We start from the raw sequence: 27,710 nt of genomic DNA, 5'->3' as shown, positions 1-27,710 counted from the left end.
TTTTGTTCCATATATTCATTATACATGATACTGAGTCACAAAAAGGGATTGTCGTGCAATTATATATGTTGTACCCTCAGTGGTTATTCTCCATACCCATCAGTCCTCCTTGTTCTCCTGAGTGTTTCATTTGTTTTTTGATCATGAATGCATTCATGTTCTTACAGGTTTATATAAAAATCTAGAGCTTGCAAATGAAAAAATCATAATGTCTGTGACCAACTTCACTTTCTTAATACAATCATCTCTAATTCCATTCATTTACCTACAAATGGCACAACTCCATTACTTTGCATGACAGGAGAAAACATATATCAAGTTTTCTATCCATTCCTCTCTTGAGAGACAACAGGTTGAGTTTATAATTCAGTAATTCAGCCTTGGGGCCTTCCAGTAAGTACGCAGGCATAACATCATTGGGTCATATGGTAGGTGGTTGTTAGTATTTTTTAGAAGTTCACATAGTGATATTTCCATAGTAACCTGACTGATTTACATTCTAGTAGAATATAGTGTTCCCTCTTACCCACAGCCCTTACTAGCAGTTGTTGTTCTTTGTTTCCTCAATGACTGCCATTCTGACTGGAATAAGAGTTGTTTTCATCTGCATTTCTCTGGTGGCTGATGAAGATGAGTGTTTTTTTCACGTGTGTGCTGACCATTGTACTTCATCTTCTTAGAACTCTCTGTGCATTTCATTAGTGCTTTTCTTCCACTGAGTTGTTTGTCTTTTTGTTTAGTTATTTTTAGTTCACATATATTATAGAGTAGCAATCCTCTATCAGATATATAAATAGAGAATATTTTCCTTGACTTTCTTTTTACTGGGTTATTTCCTGTTCTTCATAGAAGCTTTATAATGTCATGAACTTCTACTTATCCATCATTGATGTTATTTTCTGAACAACTACAGTCCTATGCAGAAGTTCCTTGCTTATGCCTATATCCTGAAATATTTCCCTACTTTTTTTCTCTAACAGTTTCAAAGCTTCAAGTCTTACATTAAGATCATCAATCATTTGAAATTAATTGTTTTGCAAGTTGACAAATGCAAATCTAGGTTCATTATTCCACACAGAGAGCTTCCATTTTCTCAGTACTGTTTGTTGAAAGAGCTGTATTTCCTCCAATGTGTACTTTAGGTAGTTCTGTCAAAAATTAGCCGTCCTTAGCTGTTATGGGTTCATCTAAGGGGTCTTTGTTATACCTGTTACTCTATATCCCTGCTTTTTTATCCATACCTGGTTGTCTTTGCCACTATGGCTTTGTAGCATGATTTAACATCAGGTGATGTGATGTCTCCAGTAGGTTATATCTCCTTAAGATTGGTTTATATCCATGGCATTGTGTGTTTCAATACAAACTTATTTTTTTCTTAATTCTGAGGCAAATGTCATTGGAAAATTTATAGGTATTGCACTGAATATCTAGATTACTTCTATAACATACTCAGAATGCTAATTCTTGTCATCCATGAGCACCAGAAGCCTTTACAGCTTCTAGTGTCTTGTTTTGATTCTTTCCTAGATATTTGACATTTTCATTAGGAGGTCTTTTGCTTCCTTAGTTTGGTTAGGTCAAGGTTTATTTTTGAAGCAATCATGAAGGCAAGTGTTTCCCATATTTCTTTCTTGGATGCTGCTTATGGGTATTTGGAAATGATTCTGATTTTGATAATATTTTATACTTATTTAAGAATTTCATATAACATTTTCCAATCATATCTACTTCTTCCTCCTCAAACTCCCCCCAGACCCATGTCTCTAACCTGCCATGAGTTGCATGTTTGACAAAGGCTGATGTTCCCTCTCCCAGCAGCGATCAAATACCAATAGCTCCTCACCCAGGGTAGGGCTTTTCTTTCACCTCCTTTCTTCCATGCTGTGGTTTTGTCTGGCCTGAGTTCATGTTAGTCTTGTGCATGTGGTCACGGTTATTTTAAATTCATGCATTCAACTGCTCTGTGTATCAAACAAGAACAACAACAACACAATAACAACAACAACTAAGGCCTATGACCTAGCTAGCAACAGATCCTTTGTCCCAATATGATGATTTTACATAAAAATTTTTATGAAAGTATTAGTCATACCTAAGAGTTTTCTTAGGGAGTTGGTATATCATCTACAAATGAGAACACTCTGACTTCTTTTCCCAATCATATTTCTTTCGTTTACTCTAGCTAAGTCTTCAAGCACTATCTTGAGCAAGAGCGAACACAACACCCTGTCTTAGCCCTGACTTAAGAGGAAATGCTTTGTGGTTTACCCACTTACTATGATGTTGGCTATAGGCTTTTTAATATGTAGAGGTTATGATTTGGAGAGATGTTTCTTCTCTTCCCAGTGTTTTCAAAGCTTTTATTATCAAGGCATTTGTATTTTGTCAAAAGCTGATTCCTCATCTTCTGGCATGGTCATGTACAAAGTTGGCATTAGGCTTAAAGCAAAGGAGGATCCATGTGGAGGAGAGAGCTCAGTGGGGATAGAGCATGATTGTAGTCTGTCATACTCTGCAGGTTCCAAATCTCAAGTCCTTCAGTATTCCTTGCCAGGCTCCCAAACACTGGCCATACCTCTGGGAGGGTTTCAAGAATCTGGTAGTCACACCAGCCCTTCCCCACGTGGTCCTTCCTGGCCACAACCACTTGTACAGACTCTGGCTCTGATCATGTTTCCACCTCACTGACTACCATCCACGGCTCTGACTCAAGGTTTCTTCCCAGTAGTCTAAAACAATTCTAGACCGGGTGTCAGTATACAGTCCTGTGACACATGTTCTGAGTCTCTCAAGAGCTAGTTTGCAGATGGCCTTGTGCCACCCAACCACCAGCTCAGCATGGGTCTTTATAAGATGGCTTTTCACAGCTGCTCCCCTACAGTGCTAAGAAGAGAGGATTCTCCCAGTATGGCTCCTCTTTCTGCCATCACAGCACACTCCGCTCTGCTCACTGAAACATCTGTTTCTAAAAGTATGGTACAGACATTCTGAGGCTCATTACCTTAAGCTGTGGCTACTGCTGCCTGCTGTTGGCACCCTCTCTTACTAGGGAATGGAAAACTCCCTAATATGCCAAGATCCCGAGGAGAGAACACTGAACTTTCTCCCCTGCTTTGTAAAGTTCCCTAGTTGATTTGCTGTTAAAGCTATAGATATTGGAAGGAAGCCAATCTCTTCTGAGCTGTTATCCAACTTCTCCCCGTTTATTTCCTGATGATTCTGCCAGCTTGTGTGTCACTGATCATCTTAGAGCTCATGTAGTTTTTGTATAATTCATTTAATAAAGTTTAACTATAAAGCAACTTTAGGGTCCCTTCAAAACTGTTTTTGTAGAGTTCCTTTCCTGCCCCTGGGTAAGATGTAGGTGTAAGATATGCATGATGCCACATCTGTGTAATCGGGGCACTAGGGAAGGTATGGTGAGATTAAGTTAAAAGACTAGTACAAAATTGAGTTATATGCCATCTTGATCAAACAAACACTTACAAAAGACTGGAGTCAATGTTTACAAAGTTACCAGTCATTCTTTGGTAATAAAAATCCATATACTCACTTCTAGTCACACACACACACACACACACACACACACACACACACACAGAGAGAGAGAGAGAGAGAGAGAGAGAGAGAGAGAGAGAGAGAGAGAAGCATGCAGCAGTGTACTGAAAACTTAAAGAAACAGACCTAATGGGAACTTCTGATTCAGAAGCTCTATTCCATGGTGAGGAATGGGAGTGTTCATCATCGCTTCTTTTCTATACGTAAAAGCATCCCTCAGAGCTGAAAGAAGACAGTACAAAGAGAAGGAGGGGGTTGGGGTTTCACTTGGCAGGAGCTGTGTATCCATGACTACTATAACTATAGATCTCAAAATCTAACCCCTTCCTTTGGGACATGTGGGAGTTCCTTGTGACTCTCCTCATTACTAGCATCGCCCATTTTTACTTCTTGAAAGATATGTGTCCAACTCCTTTATGTGCTACTGGCCATGCAAAATTCTGCAAGGTGAGCCTATAGCCTGCCAAAAGTCCTAGTGGATTCCCAAAAACCTTTTTCTCTCCCTTGCTTTGACAAACTAGAGCTCAGGATGCCTCACCAAGGAGCTTCTCTACAAATTCTCTCAGATCCAAGAGCCCCTTGTGTTCCTCAGACACCAGAATTTCCAGCTGAGAGCAATCCAACTGAGGCCTGTTCCCTGATTTTCCCTTGGGGCAAACCCTCACCTTCACAGACATAGAGATAGAGTGTCTGCTGAAAACCAAAATTCTCATCACAATCATTTTGATCCTCACTAAGAAGTCCAGAGGTCAGACTTGCAAGTTGGTCCCACCTGGGATGTCTGGAATCTCATTTTATAGTAGAGAGGCAACTGGTATATTTTATTCTGGTGCCTTATTCATTATAGAGCCAGAGATGATGGCATTTTGTTACTCTGTCACAAGTATGTATTGAACAAATGATGGATGGATCATTAGGGTTTGGCTTCTTCGTTGCTCATGGACGTTATGTCCACCATTAGACCACACACTCATGCTGTTGTAAGAACTGCAGACAGATTAGAAACAGCTGCAAACAAAAAAGTTAGAAAAACTGAATGTCAGTCAATTTACAGGCCCAAGGGCTCTAAATGATTTTTAAGATGGTTGTTGGAAGTGCTGTTCATCTGATAATACTGGATTACAGTGAACCTGCCTCCAACAGTCTAATAGGACAGTACCCCATAGCAAAATGTAATATGAGCTGGCTATATGTTTACATGATGTATACTGTCCACATAGTTTGAAGGATAGAAGTGTGTGTGTGTGTGTGTGTGTGTGTGTGTGTGTGTGTGTGAGAGAGAGAGAGAGAGAGAGAGAGAGAGAGAGAGAGAAAGAGAGAGAGAGAATGTGTGGTGTTAAGAGTATGTGACTAAATGACTGTATATGGGGGCCCATGCATGTGTGTATATGTACATTCACAGGTGGTGCTGGAGATTGACCCAGAACCTTGTGTATACCAGGCAAGTTCTCTACCACTAAGCTATATCCCCAGAACTTAGCTGTTCTTTGGGCATTAAAAAAATTGCTAGATGGGTAAAAACATGAACATTGGTTCATTTTTTTTCTCACACCTGCACTCCCCAAATACTGTGAATGAAATTTCAATGCAAACAAGGGAGAAAATAGGAAAAGAGAGTATCAGAGGACAGATGCAAAAGAAACCTTATTTCAAAAGACTCTGTTGGGCTCAGTTCTTTAGAGGAAACTGACCCCAGAGTATCTGTAGATACAGAAGGCCTATACATGATCCTTTGTGCTCCTAAAGAACATTAAAAAAATAAGCACTCTGAAACCAATGTGCTTCCGTGTTGTCTTGTTGAATTTCAAGAGCATAATACTCATGGAGTCTTTGATGTATTCTCTTTCTCTCCCCGCCCCCCTCTGCAGATTTAAGAAGATAATCCCAGTCCCAGAGCAGAGCATGATCCAGATGCTGTGCTACCTCCTTGAGTGCCTCCTGACAAAGGAGGCTGTCCCTGCAGACTGCCCCAAGGAAATCTATGAACTCTATTTTGTGTTTGCTGCCATCTGGGCATTTGGCAGTTCCATGGTCCAAGATCAGGTAAGATGGCATGTTGAGACCAATGGCATGTTATAGTATACAGCAACAAAAGCCGATGCAGGAGGATAGGCTACTAAACTCTGCAGTCATTTGAAATCATCAGAGTAGTTTCTTGCACACTGTGCCATTAAAGGCATGGATCCCTGGCAAAGCTTCCTAGGCTGAGACAGAGTATGGTATGTTTGGAGCTGTGGCTTTCTGGGATGAGGAACACATCTCTGCTTTTGTGGAAAGCTGTGCAGTGCCGAGACTTAGACAACTGCAGGGATTGGTATATGATACTCTGCCAGATGACTTTCATTTTCTAGAGAGGAGTTAGAGGATGTTGTACTATAGAAATCTAAAGGAAAGGAATATCTTCAGCCTTCTAGAGAGCCTTCTGTAGCTAGCCAGAGTCCTCCAGGGGGTCTCTACATCTCTTAAGCATAGAGAAGGCCAGGTCAAATGATAAGTGTAAGTAAGAAACCAAGTCATATTTAACATCAGGTATTGACCACTGTGGCTTCATGTTGTTGAGGAATGGAGACATTGACTCAGACAATGACCCCAGCACTCGATTCCTTAACCCTTCCTATGTTCAAAGCCCCTTTCTTTACTTTAGTATGTTTTATCTAGACATAACATATTCAGAATTATGCAAGCTGGTGTTTTATTACTGGATCTATGCAATGTTATAAAGATGTCAAAAACATGGACTATATTAGCAAATTTTAAAACCTACGTTAAAGTGTTGTTAACCATGGGTACAATCCTATACAGATTTATCCATCATAAGCTTATCCCCCTGCTATGAATGAAACATTTGGCCAAGACTTACTACTTTCTGTTCCCTGAAGTCTCTGGCAATTATTATTTCTCTCTACTTCTAGGCATGTGAATATTTTTATATTCATTGTATATGGAGGGTCAGTCCTTCCATGTTGGGTTTATTTCACTTAATATCTCCCTGTTAAGATCACCTTGTCATAAAGAGATTGTGTGTTTGGTATGCTTATCCCAAAACACAACAACCATAATAGAAATCAGAGGAGTGGAAGGCAACAGGGAGGCATTGCATAAGCTCATGCATTGTCTATGGTGATGACTTCACCAGTATGTGCTTAGCTCCAAACCCTAATTGTATCCAATGAATGTGTACAGCTTCACTTATCAATAAAGGGGTTCAATGATAAACCACTGACAAGAGAAAGACAAGGAGAAGAAAATACAAGGAAGGGATGCAGAAAAGGAAAAAAACATTTACAAGATTTGAATTGTATCTGTCAATATTACCTGGGAGACTGTGAGTGAGACGTTCAACCTGCCTCTTCCTTACTCTCCCCATGTGTCCAAAGGATGATGTCAGCTCCTGGGTGGTTGATGAGGGTATTGTTCTAATTGCCCGGTGTGGATACTTGGAAGGTATTGAGAATAATGCTGGTGTGCATACATGTTTGCTAGCAATATTCTCCTGACTCAAATAATCAGTTCTACGGAAGTACTTGGTACTGTCTCACAACAGGAGGCCAGACAAGCTATTATTGCCATTAAGTTATGATTTATTTCTTCTGATTCAGGATGATTGTGGAGCTAGCTCTCTCTCTCTCTCTCTCTCTCTCTCTCTCTCTCTCTCTCTCTCTCTCTCTCTCTGTGTGTGTGTGTGTGTGTGTACACATGTGTGTCTACATGCACATGTGTGCACATACAAATAGAGGTCAGAAATCAATGTAACATATCTCCCTCAACTGCTCTACAACTTATTTTTAGAGACAGTTTCTTACTGTGATCTGAGGCTCATCAACTAACCTAGCAGACTGGGTGACCAGTATGTCCTAGAGACCCCCAGCACTGGGATTATTGGCATGCACTGCTGTGCTTAACTTTTGTATGGGTGTGGGAGCTTGAACATGGAGCCTCATGTTTGTGTGGCAAGCACTTGACCAACTAACCCATCTTCCAAGCCCTCTAGAGCTCTTTTTTCTAAGAAACCTAAAAAGGTTCAGCCTTGCCAGACAAAGTCATATCTGAAGACTCTGAGAAGTCAAGGACTAAGACCACAGGAATAAGCTCTGCTCTGTCATGGGAAAGCTCTTGCTCTAGCATCAATCCATTACTGCATGTTGCTCAGACATCAGGGGGCAACTCTCACAGGTTCCCTAGGAGCCTTTTCCTGATCCCATCCCAGAGTCAGAGGCTTTGAGGGTAGGAAGGGAGGAGATGTGTAGATGTGTTGACATCTGGAAAGTCCTATGCCTGCTCTATAGTCCTTGGGGGGATGCTCTTTGGACTTCGTTGAGGTTCCATTCTTAAGGTTTCTGTTACTGCCATGAAACACTATGACCAAAAAGCAAGTTATGGAGGAAAAAGTTTATTTGACTTACACTTCATTGGAAGAAGTCAGGACAGGAATTCAAGCAGGGCAGGAACCTAGAGACAGGAGTAGATGTCTGTGGAGGAGTGCCACTTACTGGCTTGCTTCCCCGGACTTGCTCAGTCTGTCTTCTTATAGAACTTGGGACTGTCAACCCAGGGATGGCACCACCCACAAAGGGATGGGCCCTCCACCCTTGATTGCTAATGGAGAAAATGCTATATCTTGTGGAGGCATTTTCTCAACTGAGGATCCTTCCTCTCTGATGACTCTGATTTTTGTCAAGTTGACTCACAAAACCAGCCAGTACACCCTCAGAGGCATATTGTGCAGGGTGGATAAAACTTGGAAATTTTTCAAAATGCAGAGACCTATGCTTTCTATCAAATGCAGTCTCTAGCTTTCTAGCTGCCGAGATGTCAGATAGCAACTCCTGGGGTTCTCATCTACATTGACAGTGGGGTAGCAGGATAAAGACACCTGATCAATTTTCCAATCTATGTAGAGGTATGTAAATCCACTCCATTCTTTCTAAAAGCCTGGAAGAAAGCACCCTCCCAGGTGTCTTAAACTCTTGGAACTAGGAACAGCTATGCTGACCCATGGGGAAGACACAGTAGAAAGCTTTTAGCAGCAGGAAGTACCCAGAATCCCACACAACCTACATTAAAGCCAAACACCAAAAAGTGATGAAAATTAGAGAATAGAAATTTGGCCAGATATTTGCATCAGCACTACCAATGGTGTCTCAATTAACTAGCTGTCAGTAAGATCACACACCAAACAAAAATGGAGCCTATGCCTGTGTAGAAGGTCTGATTTAAAAAAAAAGGCAATGCAGTACTGGTAAATACTTTGCAACAATCACAGGAGGTGATCTCCCACAGGGACATTGTAGAGAAAGCCCAAGACTGGGGGTGAGAGCTGGGGGATCGTTCTAACCAGCCAGGATCATTCAGAGCATTGTGATAATTGAATATGGTGAAATCAGACCCCAAACTCTATAAATGGGATGCCAGTAGCATGTGTTACCATCATGTAGTTTAAAAGGCGTGGCTGTACCAGAACATGAAGCACATGGGAGACTGGATTTTATCAAAATGCATTGCTACAAAGAGCCCCCAACAGAGCTGAGTACAAAGGAGAACAATGGCTCAGTCAGCTGGTGTCACCTTGTCTCTAGATTGGAATCTTAGCTTAAGTGCCAGATTATGGGGTTGGTAGGAAGACAAATTAGAGTTCTTGGCCCAAGTCTGGCCAAGGACTAACCAGATAGATCAAGGATGAATTGAGGTGAGATGCAGAAAGGACGAACAGCTGCAGTCTTCCTAGGTGCAGCTCATCTAGGGGTCTCCCTAGAAACCAAAAGGGTCTCCAAAGACTTCATCCATGAGTTCAAATGGCGATTTCTCTGGGATTATGGTTAGCAAATGGCAACATCCCCTTAATCTGAATTGAAATCAGAATCAGAACTACACATAAGCCTGTCCATATCATTGGCCTCTTTCCATTCTCATTTCTTATTCTTGGTTCAGTTTTTCTATTTTGGTTTGCTGTTGGGTTCTTCTTGTTTTGAGACAGGGTCCTCCTCCCTAGTTGAGGCTGGCCCTAAACTCTTGATCTATCTGCCTCCACTTCTGGACTGCTGGGATCACATGTGTGCCACAAGATCAGCCTCCATCCTCGCTTTGAAACAAAAGAAGTCTATCTATAACTTAGAAGACAATAAATGAGAAGTGCCCATCTCCATCAAGATCCAGATTAATTCCTCCACACCAGCCCCATCACTCATCTAGTCTTAGAATGCTCTCTCAGCCCTGCCCTTCCTGGATGTCTCCAACAATGGTCAGTCCATCTTTTCGATGGTATTTCCTATGTCTGAGTGTTTGCAGCATGATTTTGCTGTGCTGGATGGTTGCTAAGTTTCAACTTGGAAACAATGGAGTACATGCATGTTCAGCTCTATCTCTATGGGGTTTGTGTTTTATATTAAGGCATGGGAATTGTAACATACAACCTATTATTTCTGCCAGAAAGACCAATAGGCTTTATCTCTTCTGCTGTTTCTGGATGTCCTATTGGGTCTTGAAGGAAGCTCTCCTAAGGCTCTTTTCTAAAGCCTTCATCTTTACAGGACAAAAGTGAGACCCAGAAGGATGTGACTAGCCTCTGTGGCTCTTCCTGCTCAACTGGTCTGTGTTTTTGCTGTCAGCCATTATTTAGGTCATGAAATTGCACAGTCTCAGATGTCTGGGAAGGTTGGAAAAGGTTTCTCTCTTCAGGAGGTCATGGCCCACACTTCCTCTTCCAATGCCAAGGATCCCTACCTCCTCTGTGTTCTTAAACTTTCCTACTTTCAACCTTCTCTACTTTTGGGGGGCTGTGCTGAATCCTAGTGCCGATGTTGCCAACACATTGTCAAGCAAAGCTTCTTATGTGTGGTTGTCTTACTCCATTTCCTTTGTACCACATGCTAGGTTATTTATAAAGAATAGAAATTTGTTTTGCTCTTAGTTCTGTAGTCCAGACTTCTGGAGCATGGCACTGTACCTGCTTTTTGATGTATCATAACAGAGCAGAGGGCATTCCATGGACGACAGAGCAAAAGTGCTAGCTTAAGTCTCTCTTCTTTGAAAGCTACCATGGAGGCCCTGCCACGTGGCCTCATCTCACCCCAATTCTCCTTTCCATGAAAGCCCTACCCCCATGTACTTTTACACATGACTAAAGACATTAACTCTCCAGCATATAAATGCTAGGACACATTCAAACCATAGCAACTGCCAGAAGGCAACACCTGTCTTAGGGCATCACCTGCCTTCTGGTCCTGGACAGGGTTGATGCTCCAGGAGCTCTGTCATTCCAGAACTGCTCCATCCTAGAGACATATGTAGGCAGGAACTCTTTGTGCCCCTATCTCAACCTCTGTTGGTGCCAGTGCTACCTGCGTGGGTCCCTTGGGCTCTGGAAGATCTATACCCTGACCAGCTTTGTCTTTGCAGCTTGTAGACTACCGGGCAGAGTTCAGCAAATGGTGGCTGACTGAGTTCAAAACGGTCAAATTTCCTTCCCAAGGAACTGTCTTTGACTACTACATAGACCAAGAGACCAAGAAATTTGAGCCTTGGGGCAAGCTCATCCCCCAGTTTGAATTTGACCCTGAGATGCCTTTGCAAGTAAGTGGGACTGACCACCCAATGACATGGTACCCATGAGAGTGATCAGCAGCAACCCCTATTTGTATTGAGTGCTTGACTTTGTATAAACCAGTTGGTCCCCAGCTGTATTCATTTTCAAATCATAGGTGTAATGAAGCCATAAGTCCCCTACAGGAAAGGAAGCAAATAGAGAAGTCAGTCAGCATCATTGGGGACAAAGGACAGGAGATGGCAAAGCCAGATGATACTGTAGTCCCTTTGGAGATGCCTTAGAGAGACAGAGGACAGTCTCTACTGAACTCCAGGGTACAATAACAATGGGTTTACAAGATGGACAAAAGTAGAAGTTAAGAAAGATACTCCTACCTCCCCTTACTAGGCAAACTTTCTTATGACAGTCCCCTGTTCTGGAATGTCCTGGAACATAGTGTTGTGTGACATGCCTATTACATTCTGTTCCAGGCTTGTTTGGTACACACAAGTGAGACCATCCGTGTGTGCTACTTCATGGAGCGGCTCATGGAACGGCGGCGGCCGGTTATGCTGGTCGGCTCTGCAGGCTCAGGCAAGTCTGTGCTGGTGGGAGCAAAGCTGTCCAGCCTTAACCCTGAGGAATACATGGTGAAAAATGTGCCCTTCAACTACTATACTACATCAGCAATGCTGCAAGGTAAGCAGCCCCAGGGCCTGGGGTGTTAGCTACTAAAAGGCTAGCAGAGCTTCTGGGCTGGACCTCAATCACCCACAGCACTGTTTCCTCCCTCAACCCATACTTCTGTCCCTTGTCCCCAGCACCCCTTAACACTGCCTCCTTTTATCATTCTTCCTGTGACCTATGTATGGCCTGTTAAATTCCATCCGAATAGTCCCGTGGCTTCAAAGCTAGCCCAACATCATAGGGAGTTCTGTATAGCCTTGTAGGCTCAGGTGCTAGGAGCATCTACAGATATTATTTCATCCGTCCCTCGAATCTGGTAGACTGGATCAGAAGCTCAGGTTGGGAAGCTGGGTGCATAAGGTCATACCAAGAAAAGCCTCATTATGCATCCCATCTTCTGAATTTCCTGGGGTCAAGGCTAACCAGGAGTGTTCATTCATTGGCTCTGAGTGGAGGTAGGCTCAATGCTGATCGTCTCCCTGTGCTAGTCACTTCTCATTGGTCCTCAGTTTATGAAGAAATCCTTCACACATTAAAGAATAACATTTCTAAGATTTTAATGGTAGCACAGGTTTGTAATCTTCAGACCTGGAGGCAGAGGCAAGAGGGGTCATTCCAAGTCCCACCAGTGTAGACTACAAAATGAGTTCCAGAGTAGTCTGAGCTACTGAGGGAGTCCCTCTCTTGAAAAACAAAGCAAACCAAACATGCTTTCTTTTAAAGATCCATCCATGATAATGCTTCAGCAAAATAATGGAAGAAGTGGGGTTGGGGGAGTAGCTTCTTCCTTGTCCTGCCAGTTGTAGCTGTTTGAATTATAGAAAGCTTATACATGCGCATACGCGCGTGCGCACACACAAACACAGACACAGACATGAAAAACCACAGTGTAGGTACTTAGAACATGCTTGTGTACCTGATATTCTAACCAAAGTCATCATCATTTTGCTTGAGACTTGTTTAACTTTTTGTGTAATAATCTTCTGTCTGTGGTGGAAATACTCCCACCACAACCCATTGCAGGATACTAATTCAATGTCGGAGAACATGGAGTTACTGGGAAAGAGATGCCCCATCATGGCCACTTCCCCATACCTTCCCAGATCTAAACAAAGGAAAGAACCTCCAGGGCATAGATTATGGTAAAATGACAGCAAATTCATTAAGATGTTAGTTTTAAAGTTTTATCCCATTCTTCTTAGTATAGTTACATATAAGCTTATTCTTTTTAAATAATGGTTTTATTGGCCATGCAGCCAAGTGCTGAGAGAAGTGGTCCAATTGTTGAATTGGAAAGGGGAAAGCTAGACACCCGGTGTCAAAGGGGAAATGAAGCATTGAATGACACCTATGAACTCCAGAGACAGCCACCTGGACTCACTCAACAAAGAGGCAAACTAGTGCACTCACTGTGCAAACCCCCTAGTCTGAAGGTCAGCATTTCCACTGTAGCTAGCATGAAGGCACTGCAGATTAGGGAGACTAAAGCACATACATGGCTGAGCTACACAAGACAAGCAGCATAGTGCACAAACAACAGGTCTCTACAATGGACTTCCAATGGTGAGAGAGGAGATGGACGTAGCCTAATTACTCACATGGTGGAGTGATTTGCAGAATTACAGACAGAAAGTTTCACGAAGGTAAGGTTGGAATTATTTCCATAGCATTGTCAAGAGACAAAAAGGGAGATACAGGCCAGTGTGTGTGGTGCTATCTACATGATGGTTTAAAAGACATATGTGTAATATTTCTTTTATATTATATTACCATACATTATATTATATAATATACACACACATACATATATATGTATGTATGTATGTATGTATGTATGTATGTATGTATGTATATGTGACTGGAGAGAGGAGACTTAGCAGTTAAAAGCCTGTGCTACTCTTGCAGAGGACCCAAGTTCATTCTCCAACGCCCACATTAGGTGGCTCACAACACGTGTACTGCAGCTCCAGGAACTCTGGCTCCCTTGTGTAGCCTCCATAGGAACCTGCACTCATGTGTACATATATACACACATTCACATGGGAACTCTGGCTCCCTTGTGTAGCCTCCATAGGAACCTGCACTCATGTGTACATATATACACACATACACATGGGGGGAGGTAAAAGTTTTTAAATCATTTTTAAAGAAATAGAAAACTATATTACAGAATGCTCTTAACTTACAGAGGCTTATTATACAATGGCTACACATCATGGCACATAAAAAAGTATCTCCAGAAGGAAATATAAGAAACTGATAACAGCAGCTCTCCCTGCTATGGGGGAACCAAACACTGAGAGCAAGATGGATAATTAAATGTTTCTTAAAGTATTAAATATTTCAATAGTGCAGAAAAGCAAAGACTAAGACATAACAGATGTCCATTTGCCACCACCCAGATTCAACAGATGGTAACATACCTGCCCCCAAACCATCCTCCTCCCCACTCCTTATTAATGTGAATTCTAAAGCCAGTATGTATCAGTTAAACCCTCTACCCACCTGCAGTCATAAAACATGTAGTGCTCTTGTATACATTTAAACTTCATATCATACTGTTTCTCTTTGGCAACTTACTTTATTTTAATCAATGTTTTGATACATCCAGATCTATTTCAACTCCTGCACAGAATTCTATTGTGGGGATAAATCCAAGCTCTTTATCTAAGATTCTACTGAAAAACATTGTACATTTCTTTTTAAATTTTTATTAGTTCTTTGAGAATCATGTACAGTGTGTTCTTGTCATAGTCACACCCTCCACAACTCCTCTCAGATATATCCCCTTTCCTGAATACCCAACTTTGTGTCTTCCTTTCATTTTTTTAACCCAAATCTTATTTGTGCTGTCCATATATTAGATGTATGGTCTTCCATTGGAACATGGCCAGCTTATCAGGGACCACAATCTTAAAGAAAACAGACTCCGCCTCTCCCAGTAACTGTCCTCAGCCATGGGTGAGGCTTTGTGCCTACCTCCCCCAGCCATCTTGTGATTTGGTCTAGCTCAAGCTTTCACAAGACTTGCCTATGCTGTCACAACTTCTGTGAATTTATGTGTCTGACTGTGGAAGACACTATATCCTTGTAGTCATCCACTGTCTCAGCCTCTTACATTGTTCTCATACCATCTTCCTCCATGATCTCTGAGCCTTGGAGAAGAGGGTGTGATACTGATGTCCCATTTGTGGCCAAACATCCCACATTCTCTTATTCTCTGCACCTGGACCAGCTGTGCGTCTTTGTGTTTATTGAAACTTTTATAAGAACAAACTTCTCTGATGACAACTGAGAGATATATTAGCCTATAATAATAAGTCATTGGGAGTAAGTGAAATACTGTATCTGTTTAGAAGAATAGTAGTAGTAAATTCTGCCCCCAAGGTCTATGACCTATACAGCCATAGGTTCCTGGCCCGAAAATACTGCCAGGTATGTGTTTCATCTTGTGGAGAAGAATGTATTCCAATCAATTAGGGATTAGTTACTCCTATGATATCCACACTACTCATGCAAGAGTAAGCGTGTCTTATGGGGCCAGTTATTACTGTAGCTCTTAGGGTTCACAACTGGGTAAAATTGGTAATTACCTTTCTTCTCCACTGTTGCCTGTGGAACCTTCCAGAACTATGAAAGTTAGAGTAGGGATAAAGCCTCCATATCAATACCAGCTTGATCTCTTCATGCTCTCTGGCTCAAGTGTGTGGTGTTGTTACCAGTAGGATCTTACAACCAAGTCTCAGAGCTCAGTTAAGAGCATTAGCAACTGCTTGTAATGTTTGGGCATCTATGGACATCACTGGTCAACAACTCCAAAGAGACAGCCCATTTCTGGCACTAAGATTGTTGTTGGATAGCCTGTGGTGTCAACTATGGGCACTGTGGCCCCTTAGGGTGGCCCCAATTTAACTATTTATATCTATTATATTAAGTATATGCTCATATTTATATCTATTATATATAACTATATTTCGATATACTAGAAAATGATAACTGTAGTAGGTTTCCATATATTTTTGGAGAGGTCTTTAGTGTTATTTATCACTCTATAGTCCCTTTTCTACCCTGCCCTTTCATTTCCCATCTCAAATTCCTGTTTAATTATTACCCCTTAACTCTTAATATAACTAACTGTCCCCCCGACACACACACACACACACACACACACACACACACACACACACACACACTGACCTCTCACTAATTTTCTGGCATCTTTGAATATTTTAAATGAAACACACATATCTGAAGGTTCAAAGTTATCAACAAGAGAAAAAAATAAATGTGCAAGGTTTTCTTCCTGGATTGAGTTACTTCACTCAGAATGAGCATTTCCAGCTCCACCCATTTACCTGAGAAATTCATAATTTTGTTATCCTTAAAAACTGAATAATATTCCATTGTGTAAATGTATCCAATTTTCCCGTCCCATTCCTCAGTTGATGGACATGTAGGTTCTTCCTGTGAACACCTATTGTGAGCACAGCAGCAGTGAACACAGTGGGCAAGTATCGCTCTCTGTCTTAGGGTGTATGTGCAACGATGCATATACTCCTTTAAATATATGTGTAAAGATAGTATGGCGGACCATGTAGATCTGCTTCTAGGTTTTTGTGGAACCTTCACTCTGATTTCCCTGGTGTTTGTGCCGCCCTGTACTCAGCAATGACTAAATATTCCCATTCCCTTCACCCTTACCAGCATTTATCATTATTTGTAGATTGATTTCTGTTACTCTTTATTTGTTTTGATGTCATTTTTCCCTTATCCATTCTGACTGGGATAAGATGAAATTCCAAAGTAATTTTAATCTGGATTTCTATGATGACTAAAGATGTTGGACATTTAAAAGAACGTTTCTCAACCATTTGCATTTCACCTTTGAGAACCATGTTCAGCTTCATGCTCCATTCTTTAAATTGGCTTTTTTTTTCTTGGTGTTTCATTTTTTGAGTTCTTTGTGTATTCTGGATACTAACCTTCTGTCAGATGTATAGCTGGCAAAGAATTTTTCCCATTTTATAGGCTTCATCTTAGGAAAAGTTTCTATTGAGTTATAACAAATATAATAAATTACATATTAAAAGTATAATCTTTGCTAGGGTTTGAAATATCTGCACACTGATAAAACCATTGTCATTACTGAAATACTGAGCACAGCCACCCAGGATCCTTCGTGTTCTTTGATAATCCCTTCTTGTTTCTCTTTCCACGCTGCCCTATGCCAGATATCCACTGATCTTCCTTCACAGTCGATGAGTTTGTATCTTGTATTATTTTATACACTGAAATAGCGTATGTGCTCTGTTCTTCCTGTTTCCTCACTCAGCTGCATTTTAGAATAACCCATGTTCTTCAATGTCAACACTTCATTTTTTCACTCCTGAATAGTAAGATAAAATTTGTAAAATACCCCGGATGATTCCTAACACACAACTGCTTAGTAGAGGGAATCTATTATTACAGTAATATTAACAAAAGTATCTCTCAAAGTTAAGAGTCTATATAATACCATCCTTCCTAAGCCACAGCTGCCAGAATCAAAAGAGCATAAACAAAGTTTTCTTAGTTAACAAAGAAGCCAAGCAAAAATTATTCTTTAAAAAAAGCTAATATTTTTTTGAAAAAGATGTTCTTGCTTTGAAATAAGGAATAACCCCCCCACTTCACAGGCCAATTCTGAGGGATATCAGGAACATTTTGCAGCTCACACATTGTTCTTGCCCAGTAGATGCTTTTGTTCCCTCCACACCAGAAGCTCTTATATAGAGAAGGCAGCTGCTGACTGTACCTGCCTCTCTTCTCTCTCAAGGCATTCAGTTCTGGGGTCTCCATTGAGTCCTCTTCAAAGTGACTGAAATGCAAATGATGAATGTCCTTCAGGCTTTCCCATGTCTTGCATAACTGTATAGACAGCACAAATTCAAAGTTAATGTAGTCACCCTTATGCTACACGCTCCATCCCCAGCCCCTTTAGTTTACTCGATCCCCCAGCCCATCCAGTAATTTATTACTTCATTGGTAATGTTTTTGGTTGTAAGTAGCAAAAAAACTAATAATGATAGCAAAGAAAACACACACACACACACACACACACACACACACACACACACACACCAGGAAGTACAAAGGTAAACATTTACAAACTCTAGATCCATTGTTTAATGATACCAGTATTAAATATTGTTATTCCCCTGGCTTATCATTCAAGATGACTGAATGGCTTTTGCTTCATCCATTGTATTTTCATACCAAAGAGGGAAATACATGGCTGCAGCAATGGAATCGAAGCAGCCTGAGCTATATGGGGTAACCTAATATAGATGGATAGATATGGATGGATACATGGATGCATGGATACATGGGTAAATGGGCAGAACACTCAAGAACCTCGAAGGTTTATACATATGTCTCCTTCTTCACACTATGGTCATCCCAGCAGGAAAGCATCAAAAGGAAATGAAGTCGAGAGCCATGGTCGTCACAGCTCTGATGGAATCTTTCTCATAAGACAAGCACACAAGACTTAAGGTTTTAAATGTGTCTCTTGTCAGAGTTAATAGCACAGTTGCCTGACTTTATCAAACTTTACAACACTTCTATTTGATACCCTGTAAGGCATGCATCTTTACCTTCACAGTAGAATGCCTGCAGTGTGCTCATAGTTTTTTCTTTGACTGTGACTACAGCAGGACCTCCCTTCACCCTTTAACAAGCTACTCCCCTTTCCAGGCACAGCCAGGCTGGCAAGGCTATGGCTGAGGTCTCTGGTCTCCACCCCAACAGACTCTCCACAAAGCAGCTGTATAGTTCTGCCTTCCTTTGCTAAACAAGTTGTTTATCCTGGGTTCTGTTTCAGGCTACTATGATGAAAGCTCATTTTAGCCTTATTTTAATATCTTCTGTGTTGAAAATCATTGAATATCTTTATGTCTCCTAATAGGTCATAGTGAATAACTATGACCTAAACCTTCAAGAATTTGTCACCTGAAATGAGTTTTCATTTAGAAGAAGTGGGATTGTACTGCTAATCTAAGAAGTTGTGGTTACCGGAATTAAGCATAGATTTAGCTCTGAGCTTTCAAAAAGGTGATTCATAAAGCCAAATGGGAGATAAGTTTTATGGGTTATGATAACTGTGTCATCTTAGATTACTGTTACAAATGTCTCTTTCCAAATTGTTTCGTAGTCCCCTTAGGTATTTGTTTTACTAGATCTGTTTCTGTGTCTCCTCCATTTGCTCTCTTCTCATTCTTTTTTGAAAATATGAATAAGTTTTTAATTTTTTTAGTTCTAACCATACTAATAATCACTTTGTCAATGCTCTAAATATGTCAGTTAAAAGAAGATTGTCAAAATTAATTTAAAAAACTAAGATCCTATTATATGTTATTTACACACAAACACTCTCAACTGGCCATGGTAACAGTTGTTAACCATAACTAAAATGAAACTAGAGGAGTCATTTTCACTTCATATGAGACCTGAATACGTTTTTTAAATGATGATGATGATGACAATGACGATGATGATGATGATGATGATGATGATGATGATGATGATGATAAATTTTCCAAAGAGCCACAGTCTGATCAAGACAGAAAAGGGAAGTAAAGAACTTGGTCAAGGTCAATGGAGTTAGAAGGAACTGGCTGAACCTAATGCTCATGGTTACCCTATATTCTCTTATTTTCTAACTGAGATTAGAATTATTAGTTCAACAAATACTTTAGAGCTTAATTATACAAATTAAAGAGGAACTCAGATGTCTGAAAGTGGAAGACAAGTCTCTGTAACCTGCCCATTAAAGCTTAAGGTTACTCATTACCTTCAAAGCTCTACTCAAATCCCTGCCTCCAGGGAGTGCTGGGCTTACACTGCTTAAGTAGATAGCTCTCTTTTACTCAACATCTTCCCAAAAGAAAATGACACAAACTAGTGCTAGGTCATCTGCAATCCGTCATCTAGTGAGCAAGAATTCTGCTTGGAATTGTAAGTGATTCAAAGCACAATGAAACTGTGAACCGTGAACAACAGAGAAGTCATCCCATTGACTATGAAGCATAGCACAGCCATTAAAATCCTCTTTCAAAGGCATCTTTATTATCAGATGGAGAAATTTGCCATAGAGTCGGACATGGTGGCTCACATTCGCAATCCCAGCCTTCCAGTGGTTGAGGCAGGAGGTTTTTTAGTTTACGGAAAGCCTGTACTTTATACTGAGATTCTGTTGCCAAAAAATTATAAGAATTATATAGTATATTAAATGAGAACTGAAATATATAAGCAATATGTTTGAAACAATTATGGTTTGTATATATTCAAAAATCTAATAAAAACAAGTATATCAAAGTACAGGACACAAAAATGTTGAAGGAATTGCTAACTGCTAGGTGAAAAAAATTTGGCCAATTGTCACTTTCATCACTGTGAATTTTTATGCATTCTAATCTTCCCAGAATGAATATGTATGATTTTATAGTAATGCAAAGCAAGCTATTTCTTGAAAGAATACATCAAAAGGCCTTACAGATACAACCAAAAAGTTTTAACATATGAAAAACTTAAATAATCTGAAAGGAAAATAGTTCAAACACAAGTACACAAATCATGCGATTGCAAGGAAAGTCATGATTAATTATTGATGCTATCTATAAAAAAATACGGAGCAGGCAATGAGCTGAGAATTCTAAAGGCAAAAAGCAGATTAGAGGCCTGTGCAGACTTGGTTGCCAGCTGTGGCTTCCCGAGAGTCTGCAACCAGGCAGACGTGAGGTAAAGCCTCTGCTTTGTCTCTTTGTAGTCATTTGATATTCGTAAAAACCTCTTGATTTATCTGAAGCCCAGTCTTCTCTCCGAAAATAATTTTTGAGAGGTAAAGACAGTTCATCAGAGGGCTCTAAGAGGAATTAGTAATGTGGGGTGTGTGTGTGTGGGTATGTGGGGGGGGTATGTGTCTGGGTGTGTGTGAGTCAGTGCTCACTACAATAGGTCTCTGGCATACCATATGGATGTATGAATGCACTACTCTTGAATCTAGATTCTGTAGAACCAGAATGATCAGAAACAACCCAGAGAGGCTGAGGATGAAGGCACAAGAGTTCACTCATCCAGTGTGATAGCTAATATTTATTGTGAAATTGACAGAATATAGAATTACCAAAAACACAAACATCTAGACATATCTATAAGGAATTTTCTAGAATGAGTTAACTGAGGTAGGACAACCCACTCTCAACATGAAAGCCAGTATTCCAAGGGCTTGGGTCTTGACCTGGATAAAAATGAAAAGCAAATTCACCTCTCTCAGCTTCCTGAAAATGCTTGCAATGGACCAACCGCATTCTGCCTCCTTTGTCTCAAACTTTGCTTTCAACAAGTAGTTTGTTATAGAAACTGGAAAAGTCACTCCTGTGTCCAGTGAGGGAAAAAATAGGATCAATAACCAAAGATCTAAATTCTGGTTTCAACAAGGAGCTTAACCTACCTTCCTTAACTTCTGTGCCTTTAGCTCCAATACGGAGATAAGAATTGTATTTGCTGTTTCTCAGGGCCTGTTATATTCACTTATCCTCAATGGGATTAACAATTCCTAAGCACTCTTCAGTGTGCTAAAGAATATGCTAGAAAAAAAGCAAAATAATCCCTGTCCTCTTGTTTGATATCTCACCTGCTCTTTCTGTAGAAGAATCTATGCTCTTGAGGACAGGAATTATTAAATAGTGATGAGTGTTATAAAAAAATTAACAAGAGTTAGGAAAAAGATGAGGTCTTAGTTAGGGTTTTACTGCTGTGAAAAGACACCATGACCAAGGCAACTCTTATAAGGACAACATTTAACTGGGGCTGGATTACAGGTTCAGAGATTCAGTCCACTATCAAGGCGAGAACACGGTGGCATCCAGGAAGGTATGGTACAAGAAAAGTTGAGAATTCTACATCTTCTGCTGAAGGCTGCTAGCAGAATACTGGCTTCCAGGCAGCAAGGACTAGGATATTAAAGCCCATTCCCACAGTGACACACCTACTCCAACAAAGCCACACCCACAAATAGTCACTTCCTGGGGGAAGCATATACAAACTGTCACAGATGTGGTCTCTAAATTAGAGTACCATGAAAGCCTTACTGGACAGGGGCATTTCTGAGTGAGTAAATGAGGAAACAAAGCAGGCCAGCATTTGGAAGACACAGATATGAGGCATAGGAAACAGTCAGAGCATAGGCTCTGGAGCAACGAATCCTGATTAGATCTGAAACAGGTGACTGAGGCAGAGAGCAAAGAGGTTGCTCAGCCTGAAGAGAGGAGCTGTACTTAAGCAGAGCACTGACATGACCTGGGTTGCTCTTCACAGGGCTTCCCCAGTTGTTTTGAGAGCATAGTGAAAAGATTGGAAGAGGACATTAGGGTGACCAACTAGGGTACTGTAATTGTCATGTGACAGCCAGAGCACAAAGATGGCAGTCACAGTAATACTGTGGTCTTCACAGACAAGATAGCGCTGCTCCCAAAGCCAAAAACTGAACTGTGGTATTCTATGCATGCCTTGAGAAGTTCAACAGTGCATAAATAAGGTGGGCATGACTCAGACCTGTGTGTGACAAGTTAGAACTCAACCAGAAATGCTCAGAGAGGCTTGCTCCCTTTATCACTCCTGTTTGTCTTGCAATATCAGTATATGACAGCTTCTCTCAAACTTAATCCACACCCACTCCTCAGTCCCACCAGGGTACAGAGCCACTCAATCCCACTCCCTCTTAGATGTGAGCAGAAGCAAAGTGAGGTTTGAAAGGCTGAGGACCATTGCTTGCTCCCCCTGTCTTTCTCAGGAGAACTTCACATATTCCATTTGAGACAACCAGCACCCTCCAAGGCCACTTCTTGCTAACGGGGGTGGGGGGTGGGTTGGGGGAGTGCTTTATTCCTCCACCATCTTGTAGATGGCTAAAAAGCTTAATCAACCCAAATTACCAGGTCTGCTTAATTCAAGGGGCTGATTTGAATACCATTGCCTTGGGAGGTTGGAGAAACAAGTATTCCTAAGATCTTTCCTATTAACAGGACTGTTCTCAAAGCATGTCCTTGGCAGCCCATTAATTATATTTCATTTTGACAGATTTCATATATAGTTGTTATATCTTTGGGGGGGAGGAGAAGGTGTTGGGTGATTAATTGGTTGATAGTGTATGTTAATTGCATGCTAATTAAATTTAAATTTAATTCCTATTTGAAACACTTAATTTAACTTCAGCCCAGGAAATTAGAATATTCAAGCATCTTGAAGGAACTTGTCTTTCTATCTGTCACCTTCCTTGTCTGTTGACACTTTCTCCCTGTTTACAAACTTGTTCTTCAGGAGAAGAAATCAGATGGTTCTTAGGGCTCCCAGCTGTAATAAGAAAGTGTTGGTTCTTGCAATCCATAAATATTTAATTGCTTTACTAGAAAAAAAGTAAAGCCTAACTTTCCACCCTATTACTTAAGTGTGTTCTCAACAAGCCCCATCAGGCTGGAAGCTGTGTGCCTGATTCCTTCCCTCTGGCTTGATAATGGAAGAGATGGCTTGAGGAGAGTGCCTGTACTTAGTTCTTTGAAAGTCACTGTTCTACAGCAATAGGGGGCCATAGGACTGAAGGCAGGCAAGGGCACTGATGGATACTCTCAGACATTCTCTGAGGCTGTTTTTCTGCTCTCCCTCACTGTGAACCCCAGGAGATGAAAATTCTGCAAAGACTTTTGGCAAAATGTCTAGTGATTCCTCCTACAGCTCTGAGGGTCAAAAGGGACCCCCAATTGAGCTCTGGATAGGAGCCATGGCCATTAGCCCCCTTTGTGTCTTGGGCACAGTGCAAAGGTCTGTGGGGGCTCCAGTTCTGTGTAGATTTCCTTGGGGTTAAAGACCTGGCCTGGTGACTGTGAATGCGACTCCAGTTTCTAACCTATAAACAACTAAAACTTGGGAAGCACAAGTATGGCAAGGACATAGGTTTTGGGGCTTAACTCCTCTGTTCTGCTTCCCCTTAGTAATTCTGTTCAGTACTTCTGTGCCTTCGTACTCCTAGCTCTGAAGCGAAATATAATTTGTTTCATTATCCTATGTTGTAAGAATTGGATGAATAAACAACACACACTATAAGATGCTTGGTTGCCAGCAGGTAGTGCTACCATTTCTGCTTGACTACTCCGGATTCCTCTCCTGGTCCTACAGAATGACCAACCTACCAGTAAAATATCTGCAATTTGTGCATAAGTGAGATGTCACCTCATCTTGTCCTGACTTGTACTGCCTCAGTATTCATCTCTGAAGTTCTGCCTTTCTTCCCTAACTAACTGGATCTCTCCTCAGCTGTCCTGGAGAAACCTCTAGAAAAGAAAGCTGGAAGGAATTATGGCCCTCCAGGTAACAGGAAACTCATCTACTTCATCGATGACATGAACATGCCCGAGGTGGACGCCTATGGGACAGTACAGCCCCACACTGTCATCAGGCAGCACCTAGACTATGGCCACTGGTAAGTGTCCCCACAGAAGGGTTTCAGGACACTCAGCTCAGTAGGTACTGCAATGACAAACTTCTGTTGGCCCTAATACCACAAAGGGAGTCCAAAGTAAAGAAGATCATTCCTCGGAGGCTTCTGTGCTTCTTGGTGTGCTCTCTTAGACAGAGCCTCCAGGTCAGAGGGGTACGGAGCTCTTACCCCAAAGGGAAACTACAATTTTCTTCAGGACACATTTTCATGAGCTATGGAGATTGGGAAAGATGGGTATGTTGGAAGAGTGGACAGAAGCTAGGAAGGGAATTTTAAATTTTATTGGCTATATACTATATACATATATGGAAACACACCAAATTTAAAGCTGATGACCCACAGTTTTAAAATAAAACTATCTCAAATTTACACCCTGTGAGACTTCCTCTAACCACAGAGCTAAACTCCCCACTCACCTCCACTGTGGCCTCCTACAGAGATGCTCTGATAATAAGAGGTACACTCCCAGATAACTTGCATGGTATGATGGTTTGTATATGATTGGCCCAGGGGTGGCACTATTAGGAGGTGTGGCCTTGTTGGAGTAGGTGTGTCACTGTGGGCGTGGGATTAAGACCCTCATCCTAGCTGCCTGCAAGTCAGTATTCTGCTAGCAGCCCTCAAATGAAGATGTAGAGCTCTCAGCTCCTCCTGTACCATGCCTGTCTAGATGCTGCCATGCCCCTACCTTGATGATAATGTACTGAACCTCTGAATCTATAAGACAGCCCCAATTAAATCCTGTCCTTTATAAGACTTACCTTAATCATGGTGTCTATTCACAGCAGTAAAACCCAAACTAAGACACATGGGTTTGATGTCTCCAGAGAAATTATGAGTCTTAGTTTCTCTTGAAACAACCTAGTTTTTAGTAGCAGACACTGAACATAGTCTACAGGACAAAATCGGTGATCTAAAACATGCCTGGCTCCCCTTCTTCCTTCTGTAAAGATGGGGTGGGGGTTCCAAGAGAGAAATGAGAGAAGGATCATAGTAAAGATACCAATTCGAGTTGCTTCTCAATCCTTCCTAAAACCTCTGTCAAACACCATTAGCACCTTGACTGCAGTCTCCACACTAGGATTTAAGCTACTAATTGCTATAAGAAAGGTAGAATGATGGCAAGGTGTTTAAATGGGAAGTAGAAACTTGACAGAAATCCTGCCCTGTTGCTTTCTCTGTATGAATGTACTTTCTCTGAAATACCGATCTCCACCCTCTTCTCTCTCCTCAAATTCCCAACGTACCAAAACAGATGACTTGGCTTTCACTGAGGAAACTAATGCCAAGTCGATCCTTGCTTCTATACAACTTGCTCACTGCCTTGCAAACCCTGTATCCTGGCCTCCCATGACATCTCTCCTAAAGCATGTCTCCCATACAATGGTTCTACTGACTCCTGCTTCTATAACTCTGTACTAGCTAGACCCCATCATCTCCTTGTTGGCTCTTTCGTGTCACTGAGACTTTAGTTGTTTTTTAAAAGTCATTTATTTCCCTATGGCCAGTCTCTTCTGTGTATAACTAAATTTCCCTCTCTGTCCTTGCTTCCTGCCTAACTTCTAACTCACTCAATACATTGTTCTTTGATTACCTCCCCCCAATTTCTGAACTATTCCTGCAAACCTATTAACTATTATTCCTGTAGAATTCAAGAGACCCTATTGAAAAGAGGTATTTCTTCTCTCTGCAGTTCTAATGGGAGTACTGGATTCCATTGCTTTCTGGGCAGCCACATCTTTCTGAGTTTCTTCTTTTCTGTCAGTCCTCTTCTGTGTGCTCTCCTCCTGGACTACTTCTGTGGATACTGGGATTTTCATAATTTCATCTTGGGCTATTATTTCTTCTTATTCTCTCAGTAAATTTAGAATTCTACTTTTTTATTTAATTGCCTATAGTGGATTGAATGAGAATGAACCCCAGAGGTCGATATGTTTGAATGTGTGGTCCCCAGTTGATTGAACTGTTTTGGGGAAGGATTAGGAGGTGTGGTCTCATGATGAAGATGTGTACTGGGGTTGGGCTTTGCAGTTTCAAAAGACACATGCCATTCTCCATGCACTCTCACTGCTTCAGGTTGTAGAGTAAGATGTGAACTCTCCTCTATCCCTTCTGTCTGATATCATGAACTCTAACCAATCTGTACCAAATAGAACAATTTCTTTTATAAATGTCCTTGGTCATAAATGTATTATGACAGAAATATAAAAGTAAGACACAACCAAACATGTGAATGATGAAAATTGTCCTACGTCACCTTGAGGAAGTGCTACCTCAGCATGCAACTCTCATTATAAGTTTGCTTAGTTTTGTTTAGAGACAATTCCACTATGTAGCCCAGGCTGCTCTCTTACTCACAGTTTCCTGCCTTCTGAGTATCTGGGTTATGGACATACACCACCACATGTGGCTCACTGGAGGTATCTATTTCAGGTATGATCGGAACAAACTGTCTCTGAAGGAGATCATGAATGTACAGTACATTTCCTGTATGAACCCCACTGCAGGCAGCTTTACCATCAACCCAAGACTCCAGGTACAGAAGGAGGCGGCAGGTAGGGGTGTTACCTCTGAGTCCTAATGCTATCTATCTGGGCTGATGACCTTTGATTACTGGTCTTTCCTCTGCCCAGCTTACTAAAGTAGCAAACCAACTTGCATATCTCAAATAAGAAAGGAGCCTCGATGGAATAAGGATCTAGAGTTAGAGGGGTTCACAGAGTTCACACAACTCAACTCCCTCATTCTTAATATAAGAGACTTCTGATTGATAGAATTATCTTCCTAAGGGTGCACAGACGCACTGTGTCAACTCAGATTTGAACTCAGATTTTTTTCCTCATCTTTGATTAAAGCTTCAATGCCATCATCCTCCTAGTCATTTCATGTTCAACCTAAACTTTGATACAGAATCTTTGATTACTGTCACTAGTCTAGAGCAGTGATCTTCACTTACTTCTCTCCCATGTGTCTTGTTTTCTTCTACAGCGCCACTTCAGTGTGTTTGCCCTCTGCTTCCCAGGAGCTGATGCTCTCTCTTCCATCTATAGCACCATCCTGACCCATCACCTGAAGCTTGGAAACTTCCCCACCACCCTGCAAAAATCCATCCCTTCTCTAATCAACCTGGCTGTCACCTTCCACCAGAAAATTGCCACCACATTTCTGCCCACAGCAATCAAATTTCACTACATCTTCAACCTCAGAGATTTTGCCAATATTTTCCAAGTAAGTTCATAAGATACTATGAAATCTTGGAGATGATTTATATGGTCCTATTCCTAATTTTTAAAAAAATGATAAATGGCAAACTTCTTTGAACAAAGACAAGAAGTGTATGGAGTTGGGATCATGAATAGGTAAAGAATGTCATGATCTCTGTGGGAAATACTTTAACAAAGCAATGTTTTA

The 27,710-nt window shown here is 41.2% G+C and overlaps 1 protein-coding gene across 17 annotated transcripts in view; it reads left to right on the top strand.

Annotated features, from left to right (window-relative positions):
• The window catches only part of Dnah9 (dynein, axonemal, heavy chain 9), a 367,182-nt gene that overhangs the window by 174,080 nt on the left and 165,392 nt on the right, over positions 1-27,710 (top strand). For 16 of the 17 annotated variants that reach the window (XR_005490291.2, XR_005490292.2, XR_005490293.2 and 13 more), the window contains 6 exons: positions 5,427-5,601; positions 10,954-11,127; positions 11,572-11,779; positions 24,116-24,281; positions 26,733-26,835; positions 27,288-27,527. Coding sequence is in view for 14 of the 17 variants with exons in the window: in NM_001427097.1 (NP_001414026.1) it covers positions 5,427-5,601; positions 10,954-11,127; positions 11,572-11,779; positions 24,116-24,281; positions 26,733-26,835; positions 27,288-27,527 (1,066 nt within the window). In the remaining 3 variants the exon portion in view is untranslated. Of the gene's footprint in view, positions 1-5,426; positions 5,602-10,953; positions 11,128-11,571; positions 11,780-24,115; positions 24,282-26,732; positions 26,836-27,287; positions 27,528-27,710 lie in introns of those variants that run through there. The other variant, XM_039087301.2, reaches the window with a different exon arrangement.

This window comes from Rattus norvegicus, chromosome 10 (assembly GCF_036323735.1).
Source record: "Rattus norvegicus strain BN/NHsdMcwi chromosome 10, GRCr8, whole genome shotgun sequence".
NCBI lineage: Eukaryota > Metazoa > Chordata > Mammalia > Rodentia > Muridae > Rattus > Rattus norvegicus.
The sequence above is the reverse complement of the archived record's forward strand: the minus strand, read 5'-3'. Positions and strand labels throughout refer to the sequence as shown.